The sequence below is a fragment of the Brachyhypopomus gauderio genome, chromosome 3, assembly GCF_052324685.1.
Source record: "Brachyhypopomus gauderio isolate BG-103 chromosome 3, BGAUD_0.2, whole genome shotgun sequence".
NCBI classification, from domain to species: Eukaryota; Metazoa; Chordata; class Actinopteri; order Gymnotiformes; family Hypopomidae; genus Brachyhypopomus; species Brachyhypopomus gauderio.
Genome location: NC_135213.1, coordinates 17,896,534 through 17,909,042, shown reverse-complemented (window position 1 = coordinate 17,909,042; position 12,509 = coordinate 17,896,534). Strand labels below are relative to the sequence as shown.

Below are 12,509 nucleotides of genomic sequence, written 5' to 3'. Positions count from 1 at the left end.
GTTCTGTTGAGCCTAGGTCTTATCCCTGTCCCTATTCACCCTCCGTCATATAGGTTCAGTTGAGCCTAGGTCTTATGTCCGCCCCTATTCACCCTCCGTCATATAAGTTCTGTTGAGCCTAGATCTTATGTCCGCCCCTATTCACCCTCTGTTATATAGGTTCAGTTGAGCCTAGGTCTTATGCCTCGCCCCTATTCACCCTCCATCATATGTTCAGTTGAGCCTAGGTCTTATGCCCCGCCCCTATTCACCCTCTATCATATAGGTTCAGCCACTGGGATATAAGCATCTTCTTCTGTAACTCTTTCAGTAAAAAGGCATAAAGCTAATATAGCTACATTAAATAATCTAGGAAGAGAGCAAAAAAAAAGAACAAATAAAGCATTATTTCTTGTAATAATATTGTGATTTTTATTTGTTTTGCTGAAGCATTGGAACAGTAAACTGATTACCAAACAACTATAAAAAAGGAAAGAAAAATAACCAGTCCATACTCTATGGTAAATGTTGCATTGGCCTGGACACTAATAACAGGTCACTCATCACTGCAATTAGCAGCTGGATTTGGTTACACTGCTTTACAGAGTTGTTATGTCCTTTGTCGTTTACTTAAGATTTAGTGATGCTCAACACAGAAATGAGTTTTTCCACATCTCTTTAAGGTTTTTGGAAAATGAATAATTTTGCTATAAATGAGATATTTTTAAACCATGGTGTATTAACCACACCATATGTACACATTTTCTTGCTTTACTTTTTCTTAAGATCTTATGATAATAAAATGCTTTAACAGCCATTGTAAAATATTTGTTAAAACACAGCAAGGTGCCCATGTCTGATCATGTAGCACCTTCATCAAGGGTTCAAGAATCTGGCTTGTGTACATAACATCACAGCCTTAAACATTTAGCAGCAGTGACTAGTAATTGTTCATTGTAATGTCTGCAATAACAACAAAAAAAACCCATTTTTTATTTTTGCATGCTGAATCCAAATATGTGTCAGAATTTCTCTATGAGTCAGTATTTTTTGTTCAGTATACTAATATACTGTATGTAACATTATGTATAAGAGGTGAAGTGAGGCCCCCCTGTGTTGATAGACGACTGTTAGAAACTGGAGACGGATGTTCCCGACACCATATGTAGGTGAAGATCATACATCACACATTTTAGAAATACATATTTTAACAGTAAACTTTAATCATTATTTGTTGAATAGGTTTTATGTATTTTATTGTAAAATGTAATTGCCATCAGTTTAAAAAATTCTAATAATATTTTTGAATTGTATTATTATTATTGGAGAGTTTTATAATAATATAATGAAAAGTATGATTACAATGCAAGATCTATTATACGTTATAATTTGTGGGACAAATGTCATTTCAAGGATCCTCCTTCAGTTAGTCATAATATACTCTAACAGTTTGGACAGGACGTGTGTTCAACTGATACATACGAGAACTTGTGATTCCTCTTTCACTGTTATTTTTTTTTCTTTAGGATATATGCATCACACATGCAAAATGACATTTTAGTATTAGGGAATAAAACACTGTGAGTCACTGTGACATTTTGGTAATGGCTGTGCAGTTTACAGTACGCTCAGTTTAATCGAATACTATGAAATTTCAGTTCCAGTTTTGGAAGAACTGCTTGAAGATGACAGTCTCTCTGCCCTGCGGTAGAATCTCCACCTGTAGGAAATTGAAACCCAAATTACCTACTCATTTTTACGACAGCAGTTTTCACAAAAGTAAATAAAAATGAGCCTAGTCATACTCTATGGTACATAAACATACCATGTGACCTATGCAAGAATTTTTATGAGGAAATCATGCGTCATTTGCCAAACAAGGGGACTTGGCCTTGGGGGATTATATGACGCACTTGCTCCTCAAATCTGGGACATACAATCACCAAACCAGACCTGTGTTTTCATCCTGGGATAGTTCATCTTTTGTATGAAATCATCTGCCATTTTAAGAGCTGCACTCTTCTCCTGGGCATTTGCGCCACTGCCTGGTGGCAAACAAAAGATCAAAGATGACAAATGGGTCAGCAGTATTTTGTTGACAAAATAGGGACTGTTCAAAACAGGGATTTTTAAAAATCATAAATACAAAGAGCAAAACAGTGTAACATAACCTCCCTTAGAACCATGCCTTAATCTTTCCAATATATTCAATCAATCAATCAATCAATCAAATTTTATTTATATAGCGCTTTTTACAACAGTTGTTGTCACAAAGCAGCTTTACAAGTGCCGAGTCCTAGCCCCCAGTGAGCAAGCCAAAGGCGACAGTGGCAAGGAAAAACTCCCTAGTTTTTTTGCATGAGGAAGAAACCTTGAGAGGAACCAAGACTCAGGGGGGGAGCCCATCCTCCTCTGGCCGACACCGGTCACCATGATATTGATTTTAATACTAAATGAAGATTAACATTAAGTTTTATTCTCTGAGATATTAACATTTCATGTTTAAAGTCAGTGAATGCTAACATCATTTGACATGTAATGACCTAGCAGAATGATACCTGCACCAGTGTTATTCCAGAATCTTTATTGAGTATGCTGAGCTCCGTTATCAATGATTCACTTCACAGGTGATAACAGATGCATGGATCAAGTTCATACATAGATATATGATCTGTTATTAGTTACTTACTAGTACTGAGGCTCATATTTCTTGCTCTCACCTTTCCAAACAAAGATCTTGCCATTGGCTCCATTGTCCAGGATGAAGCAGTCATCACGGAGAAGAAGATCCTTGGCAAATGGATTTTTTTCAGAAACTTTGGTCAGCTTCATTGAACCTGTAGCATCTGAAACCTGTGGCAAAGTGACAAAGAGGAGCCAACAGACGATGGGTGACGACCTTAAAAACGTATGGAAACGTGCACATTCATCTCAAGACCACAATTAAGGTCCCTTTAGTGTAATTGATCATAGGTGTATTTTAGAACATTTTCAGAGTTGTCATCCCATAATTATATAAAAACAGGATTTAGTGTATATGTAAGTGCTCTACAGCAGAATTCAGTTTAAGTTAACTGGATGTCACATTTGAATATATTGCAGTTGCCATGTTTCTTTAAACACCTCATAAACGCCTGAAAATACCTCATATTAATTACATTATGACAATCAGAGCATGCATTATCACATAGACGTAGTCTTGGCATATGTAATCTTGGCAGTTTTAGGATTGAACAAGAATACAAGATTCACCAATCTGACTTTTGGTTTCTGAGTGATTAGATAAGTCATGTTAAATATTTTGCTTTTGCAAATTTAAGACAATTTTGTGTATTTGTTACTTGGCCTTTTACATTAAAGCATATTCTGCATTACTTTACTCACAATAACTCTACAACTAAAGTGATTAAAAAAAACTAATAGCATTCTAAAAATGCTTCTTCTAAAAGTGTTTTTAAAAATTGTGTTCCTGTGAGTGAAAAGGCGTCCTGATACCTTGTATAAGGACGCAGAGTTCGTTGCGTCTGCTTGGCTGTCATCCTCTGGGGTGCTCTCTTTAAGCTCTGGCTTTGGACCAAGAACCTGTCAATCACATAGTAAAGCCATGCAAACAAGATCTTAGCACTTATCACAGCTACTGGATCTATAAAAAGGTTGTAGACCCTGTAAACTGTATTATGATACCTTGCAGAGAATATTTTACTCTTTAATTGAACACATCGGTATCTGCTTTGGGGCAAGTGGTCTGATCATCTGTCTCTCAGAAGTCCTGCCTAAACTAACATAGGTCCACACAGTTCTTAAAATTAGCCCATAGAACAGCTAATATAGTCCATCTGCAGCCTCAAGCCACACCCACCTTTCAATGCCCACCTAATTAAGGGAAATTATGAGGAATATATGCTCTAGAATCCTTGTTCAATGGCCAAGACATTCCACATCCCTGAACAAGGATTCTTCAGGTGTCAGGTGGTGGTGGTGGTTCTGTCACTGTGAATTGTGGTGCCTTTTACCAAAAGCACACGAATGCCAATTTTTCATAGTGTATATTAGCTATACCAGTGTACAATGCTGAACGTTACTTCATTTGTCAATACTTTGCTTCCAGAAATTAATTAATTCAGTACGACAACTCACAAATTAATGCATTTCATTTTGTACTGTGTATGCATAACCAAGCATAATTTTACACAGATGAGCTACTCATCAAATAAATGTAGTCACACATCACTGGAGCGAGGGTGCAGTGTTGGTGCATGGGCACATGCTCTGACAAATCACGGATGTTCATGTAGGCAGAATTGACCATGTGCGCTCACTGGGACATGCTACAGCTCATAGCAAAATAGTGTTTCAGTATCTTTCAGTATCATCCCTAAAAATCATGTCTTGTTTAAGCACAGGTCAGCAAAAATGCATGCAAAATATGAAACAGATGAGCTCTTATTACTGCAAAAGAGGGTGATTTGAAGTTTGGACAAGAAAAAGCGATATACACAGAGAACTAAATGCAAAACATCTCCTACCTTCAGCATTTCTGGGGTCTCATCTCCCTCAGAGATATGACTGATTTGGGCTTTGCCATGTCTCTCTGTGTCTCTGATCAGGGTTGCAATCTCTCGAACCTTCTGCTTCTCAAAGATGTTGGCCTGAGAGCCAACCCATGATACGATTGTCTGGAGACAGCCAATAGTGACATATTTGGTATGTGCCAATGGTTAGGACAACATTCACACAAAATATAAAGTCACCCATTGGCTATCAGCTCACTCCTCACTGTTTCATTTGCTGGCAACCGAACCTGCACTCACACCCACCCACATGCACCCAAACACACACCTCTCCCAGGTCAAGAATGAAACAGTCGCCCTTGTTGAAGCTATCCCAGCTCAGGGCGACCTCCTTGGCTCGTATATTACGTTTCCCCTTGATGTGATACAGCCTTTGAACTGGGTCTGAACCAGACTGTGGTCTCCTGAATCCAGACTCCACACCCCCCTCCTAAGAGAAAGAGAGCGGAAAAGAAAAAGTACATTAATATACATTTCAAATGAAATCATACACATTTACATTTAATCAACAACTGCACCGCATATGAATATGTAGCTGCAGTATCTTACATTTTCTAGCATTTTATCATTAAACACTGTTTCATATATACTGCATCTCTACACTTGAAATGAAGCTCAGCACTCATACTTTATGAGAAAACTTTACTTTACTACACAAAGTGACTATCAGACACAAGCAACTGTCAAGTGAAATGAGCTTTTGTACACACTGAGCAACTCAAGCTTCAGAGAGTCTATTCCACATGCACATTTCAGCGACCTGAAAATGGATATAAGGAAACGCAGACAGGTGGACTGAAGTGCCTTCTAGAATCCACAGTTTGGCTTGTTGTGATGCTCTCCAGTGTTCCAGTTCTAGAACTGGTGGTTCAAGACAGGAACATGAGCTTCTATTCATCCCAGTGGTAGCACTTGCTCAGTGAATGTTTTTGCGTCTGGAGAAATGCCGCCTTGCAGTTTTGACCCACATTCAGACTCACCCAGGTGCAATTCTTTGGAACAAGAACCCAGTGGATTTTACACCCACTTTCAACCATCCAATATATTTCGATAAGGTTACTAGGTTATGTATGTCAAGTGTTGCATTCACGTCTCCATTCAGACTACTAAAGTACTGAACAGAATGATAACATCACGGCAAAACTGCACAAGCTGCAAAAACCTGAACTCATGTAGCAACGCCTTGATTTTTTCCATTGAAACACCAGTGAATATATTAAATGCATGTTATTTCAGTGTGTACAAAACTATGTAGAATGATGGGGTCTTCATTATCAATCCCCCACTGTAACTGCTATCCCTATTTTCTGTACTTAGCTAATATTCATTTTTAAGAATCCATTTTTATGATTGGCAAGTGTGCTGAGAGATGCAAAACACATGTTCTATATTTACATCAAAGTAAAATATATTGAAGTATGCTATATCTATGGATTCAGCGCAGTGTGTGTGTGTGTGATGTCTGACCTTATAGCTAACCCCCCTGGGGAACATGTTCATGAACTCCGGGGACTCGTACCCCTGCACCTGTCTGTGCTGCACAGGTTCCCCGGACAGGAAGTTATCCAGCTGTGTGGCAAGCATGGCACATGCGACCTGCTCATCGCGAGAGGACTTCTCTCCTGGATGGATGAGCAAGAGAAGGAGAGAAAGACAAAGAATGAAAGAAAAAATGTTAAGATGAAGCTGACTACAGCATCATATGTCTTAATGAAGAACACGGAAGTGTGACGATGTTACTTTTATATCTTAGAGTTCATTTTGACACCACAAACACAAGCTAATTCATATGTGTGTTTGCTGAAATGCACCTCAGGCCTAGAAATGTACTTTGGATGGCAGAGACAGCTGGTAGAGAGGGCAATGCCCTGGCCAGTGTTGGAGGGGAGAGGGAAGAGCCCCGGGTGTGGGCAGCTCTAATGGGCCATCCACATGCTGACATCCTGCTTGTTGTTACTTATAGCAGCAGATGCGTGCTGAGACAGTAAGCCCACTGACAACACATGCTGACACCTGAGCCCACACACACTCGCCCCTCCCTCTTCCCCTCGGGACACATCACTCTTGTCCCCTGCTCCTTTCTTCTGGCCTGCTCACTCCACCGGCCACTCTGCACTCTCCAGCTGGCTGAGCGAGTCATATGACCTCTCATCAGGTTAGTGTAGCCCTTAAGCATAAAGTATCTGTATTGCAAAACTCATACTGACATATGATGGCACATTCCAGCATGCTGAGATATTCACGTGTTTGCAAAACCAAGGTGATATGGTTTGAATTCTGACTCACAGCTAGCTGGTGTCCCTCTACTGGACACTATCACAGACCAGCCACACTCTTGGTTATTTAGTAGAAAAGACTGCAAGGCAGGTAAATATGAGTTTGAAGTTTATTTGGACTCACCGATCCACATGTGCAAATCAGCTCCCTGGTCGCCTCTCTGTTGCAGCACCAGGTAGGAGTCTCCGTTGAAGAAAGCCCCCACCTCAGAGGCCTGCAGCGGGACAGCCTTCATCTTCTCCACCCTCCAACAGTGCAGCCCCATCTCCCTGACCTCTGGCCCAAACTGGCCCGGAGCAGCAGTGAGTTGAAGCATTCTGGCAGGGCAGAGACAGGCACATGAGTGAGGGGTGGACCAGTGGACCAGATATGTAATCAGGCAGGATGGCTGGAGAGAGTCCAGACAGACACAACATGCAGCTGTGCGAGAGATGCAGAAGATATCAGGTAGATCCTCGGAGATCTCACAACACAATGCAGTGTGCTGCTCTAAGAAGGAACGAGATCTGAGAGAGTTTAAACAGTTACTTATATCTTGGTTACGCCACCCAGAACATATGCCTCGAAGCTGTGTACAATCTCCTTTTAATACCAAATATGGAATCATTTGACAATATAAGTTCCTCATATTATACATATGTTGCAAGCTGTTTTAATGGCCCCTTCTGCTGACCCTACATGAGATCAGCATGTCTTACTAAAAGGACCGTCTCTTCTAGAACAGAACATGCTGTGCTTTTGCTACAGTTTTATTCCACAGTTTTGTTTCCTAATGGTGGAGGCCACATGAGGATGTAAATGAAGAATTATTCTATAAATCATAAATATATTCCGTGTGATGAATGATGAGACGTATCAGATGTAGAGCGATAGGGGGCGCCACTAACAACCAGTGATAGGCGTCTTGAAATTATGCTGTGCTACAGCAATATAATTTCTAACAGCATTATCCATGCTAACGGACTTTTTTGTTACTAATTACTTTCTTTTTAATACTTTATTTATTTTACTTTTTAAAGTCTCGGTAGTCTTTTTATTCTTTTAATGCGACAACATGAAGGCGTTTGTGATTCATGCCAGTTCTGAAGCGTTCTGCAGTTAGACTAGAGGAGGTTCCTGGCCGCCGCTACTGACGGATTCGTCCATAGCACAATCAGTAACGACTGACTGTTATCTGATTGGTGCTTTGACCCTTCAATCACAACCGAACACATCCCGGAAATGTGGAACAACAGTTCGTCCAGTATAGATAACGAATACGATAAAATAAAAAGAGCTCGAGTTCCCGCAGCCGTTGGAGGGCACTGAACTGATTCACTGTTTCTTAAGGTGAGGTAAAGAGAGTTCCGTGTAAGCTGCAGACATGCTACACAAAGCAAGGCGTGTAGCTGCACAACTCGCACATCAGACCAAGAGTGCGACACAGGCTAACACAGCACTGCAAACACACGGTTACCAGCTACAAATGGGGCAGTGCATAGATTAAATACATGTTCTCTGTAATCATTCAGATGCGACATAGGCAGCGTTATTGAGTTAAACTGTAACTGAGTGCTGAAATATAGTGGTCATATTTAATAAGTATGCCAAAAGGAATTGTCATTCAGATTAATTACATCCTCTCATTTCAGGTCATCTCTATGCCTTATTTATATGTGCATGGTTCAGATTTTTACATGAAATTAAACTTATCCAAGTGAAGCTATACTCAATATTCATTAGCCATCAGCAGTGACAGAAAACATGTAGAAGATTACAGAAAAAAAGTCAGCGAAGAAGCTTGAAGACATCCAAGTTCCACAGTGACAAGCACATCATACCACTGTGTGTGTCCAATACCCATCATGGCTCTGTGCATGTCCCCTTGATGTCACAGACTACCGAGGATCACGTGCCTTCACTTGGAAAACATTATTCTAAAGAATCAGTAACCAAGCATGGCTATTGTTGGGCATGCACTCATGCTATTACACACACCTCTTGTAGGTGTAATACCAAGCTGCGGTCTGATTTGTGTGTATGCAGAGCTGTCAAGCATGTAAAGGGAGTGTGGCAGAGAGGGCTTTTGTAGCTCAGCTGAACCCACACATGCAGACCGAAACTCAGGAACAAGCACAGACTTGTGTGACACTGACAACTTCTGACGTTCTGGCAAAACCCGTCTCTGTGCCCCAGCACATTTCCTGTGCACCATCACATTTCCTGTGCGTGATCGTCTGTGGTAACAAAATGAAAGAAGCGCAGATTCCTTACAGTCTAAAGGTGCAAATGTGGTGATGGGCAGACCGTGATCCCAGCGCTCAACCCACATACGGAGATGTGCTGAAGAGGACCCACGGGAAGGTGACTTTCAGCGCTTTATTGAAAACGCACTTATGCTGAATATTAGTCCAACTTCTCAATGAATGGACAGACCAGTCTATTCTCTGTCTCTCTTTGAGGATAAGAGACAGGATTTAAGATCATCCTCACACTTCTATCCTCTCTGCTAACCCTAGAAATGTTCAGGCCTTTTGATTTTGCTTATTGGGGTCATAAGCAAATAAGTTAAATGAAAAGCCATCAAACTAAACAAACATACAGCAGTAAGTAAATAAATGAAGTGTGCTATGTTACGGCTGACTCTTCCACAGCAGACGGCACATCAGCGCAGAGGAGGAAGAGAGCACAGAGCAGGTGTGTGTTGCTGCCGTGGCCGGCACACATGCAGCACAGCGAGTGGGAAACACACACAGTCCTAATAAAACATGGCTAGTGGATCGCATTCAAAACCAGCAGGAAAGGCCCATTCACTTAACTGCATCCCCTCGGCCAGGTCGGGCGCACTGTCTGACTCCGGCTCCATTCTGCCTGCCCGCTTTCTCCAGTGTGTGTGACGGAACTGGCGAGTGCATGTGTGTGTGTGTTCACCCGGCCTGGTTAGCTTATATGTGGCCAGTAACTGGACACGCAGGAAACTAATCCGAGCGGGCGTGCTGAGGACGCCCCACCGCGAGGAGAGTCGGGTTGCTTGACAAACGCTGATCACCTCTGTGGCCTCCATCCTTTCAACCTGTACCATTCCACTCATAAGAGTCATTTTTATGCATGTATATTTCTTAAAACAATACCTGACATTTTGTATGTTTTTATGACATTTTGTGTATTTGATATGTATGTTTAACTGTTTATCAAATAAAAAATGTGAAATGCACAAATACATCCCCACCCCATCACCACACACGCACAGTTTGTCTTGGATTAATGCCTCCAGGCTTTCTCTTTTCACTCAGACTGCTTGTTCTCAATCTTTTGCCTGTCCAAAAGTTCCCATACAGTATCAGTTCTGTAGAGGGAGGAGCGTGACGCTCTTTTGACGATTCTACCATCCTGTACGTTTTGTATCTACAGTTTCATTCATGGAGCTGATGTTTGGGAACCGATGCTCCAACCTGTGCTAGCAGTTTCACAGGATATCAAAAATATTCTGAGAAATGTGTGAGAAACAATATTTGCAAAGCATTAAACATAGTTTTAATATATAAAATAGTCTATCAAATGGAGAGGTGCAATAATCTAGGAGTTTAGAAGATGAGAGATAACCACAGATGCAACATCAGAAGTAAATTATCATTCAGAGACTGAAGCCTCTGGTGAATGAAAGTAGAGGAGTTTGACAGGGGTCAGTGCCACGATGTCTGAGACATTTGAAGCATGAACCATGTGCCTCTGCCTAATGAGAAATGTGAGAACAGACAATAAACACATAACCACACAGAGGAAGGGAGGAATGGCAGGAGACTGCTTAGAGACGCTACACTCCCTCAACCACTTCCCCACCCATGGTGTAGCTGCGATGTGAGGTGAGAAGCAGTGAGCTGAAAGTTTGAGCTTTCCTTCATTTACTAAAACATGAAAAGGAAAACAACGGCCCTCTTGCGCCATATTAATACGTGGTGAGAGCAGGAGAACTTCGGACAAATTAGAGAAACCAAGTCTTTCAGTAGGTTTTTGTTTTGGCAAAAATGTGAGTTTTTACACAATAAATGTGGAGTCAACAAAGGCGTCCATCACAGTTCTAAAGTAATCTGTTAGTGTGGATTCAGCCCAGTGGCATCCTTACCTTGGTGTAGTTTCAGATTTAGTCTTGTGAAGACTTTGTGGGTTTAGAGAAAGAGGAGATTTTGCAAAGCAGCAGAAGCCTCTAATTACATCTTACTTCCTCATTTTGCTGTGAATCTTAGCCCATCCTCTAGGGCTTCCACCAATCTACGCTAACAGCAGGCCGGGAGGGGGGGGGGACCAGCCCCATACATACCACAAGACTCCACACATTTTCTGTTCTTCCTACAAACTGAAAAGTACTGACAAAACTTTATGAGCATTTTGGAATTATCATTTGTTGATAAGTCTTTTCAGAGGTAAATGAGAAAAAAGGGCTGTCTTTTAGTATGGATCACTCCAAAACTGTGTTCATTAAAGTGGATCACTGCTTAAACTATGTTTAACTAATGACGCACAGACACACCCAGTCTGCCCAAAGCTCAGTCTCTGCACATTCAGTCTTTCATGTTAGGACAGGCTTACACATGACATAACCAGCAAACCTTGAAAAATATGATAGGTGATAGCTGAAGACCTACTGACCCTGGTGATCTTTGTGTTTTCTCACTAGAGAATAAGTGCCCTGTCCTGCTCTTCAAGCTCCAAGAAGCACTGAAAAAAATGCTGAGTAAATTTTAATCACTACAGTACTGATATTATCAGTTAAAAGTCAGTTTAGTAGTAAGTAGTGAGCTCACGAGAAAAAAAACTTAGATCCTTCCCTAACGTAAATGCGTGCACCTTCCTGTAATCAACAGCTATGCTAACGTGCCCATATAACGCGTGACAGTTATGCTGATAGATTGTTCAGGCTAATGTGGAGAAATGTTGAAAATTGTGCATGTTATTGAATTTTAAGTAGTGAAGCAGTTCAGATTGTCTGATGGATAGAGATGTTTCAGAACTGTAAGTGATAGTTGTGGAGCACAGAGCATTGCACAACCCTGAAGGCACTGTTGTTCTCCCCCAGTCTCTGGTTACTCCCTTTTGAAATTAGGGATGAAGTCCAGCCCATATGCCTTGCATATATTCCTGTAAATGGTCCTTGCCACTTGGGCAGTATGATACTCACTCCTGTCAGTATCATACTGCCCAAGGTGCTGGATTATCACTGAAGCTGCTCTGTGGTCTTTATCTTGCAGTCTTCTCTGGTGTGATATGACATTGCTTCCCCTGACCTGCTCTTAACTCTTTTAGCTGCTGCTTCTTGCCAGTGCTGTTAAACCCAGTTCATCACTCTACAACCTCACTTAAGGGGCTCTCATTGCTTCTGTGACCAAGTTCCATTTTTTTTTCTTTTGCAACCCCTGAAGCGTTCGATTAGCTGACCTTTTGGAGTTGTCTCTTGGTTTCCAGCCTGTCCAAAGAATGTCCCGCAACTTATTTTCTATCTGTGGGTCTCAAACATGATTTCTGCAGAACATACTAGAATGTTTTAGGAATACAGATTGTTGGTGTTGTTTATTGCTGTATTTGTATCTGCCAGCATTTATCTGTGGTGTGTATAGATCACTCACACGCACAAACTGACACTCCTTAGTACTCTGTAACTACGCAAGCATCAGACAATTGCCACATTGCTGCAATTTCTCTGTTTCA

At 41.2% G+C, this 12,509-nt stretch overlaps 1 protein-coding gene across 1 annotated transcript; it reads right to left on the bottom strand.

Moving 5' to 3' along the window:
- Window positions 1–397: 397 nt before the first annotated feature.
- Window positions 398–11,084, bottom strand: capgb (capping protein (actin filament), gelsolin-like b). The gene is made up of 9 exons (XM_076999930.1): window positions 10,930–11,084; window positions 6,951–7,144; window positions 6,018–6,172; window positions 4,819–4,980; window positions 4,506–4,655; window positions 3,475–3,561; window positions 2,700–2,832; window positions 1,933–2,024; window positions 398–1,699 (listed from the first exon to the last, which is right to left on the bottom strand). Exons 2-9 carry the CDS (start codon window positions 7,141–7,143, stop codon window positions 1,634–1,636), a joined length of 1,038 nt encoding a protein of 345 aa, XP_076856045.1. The 5' UTR covers window position 7,144; window positions 10,930–11,084; the 3' UTR covers window positions 398–1,633.
- Window positions 11,085–12,509: the final 1,425 nt, after the last annotated feature.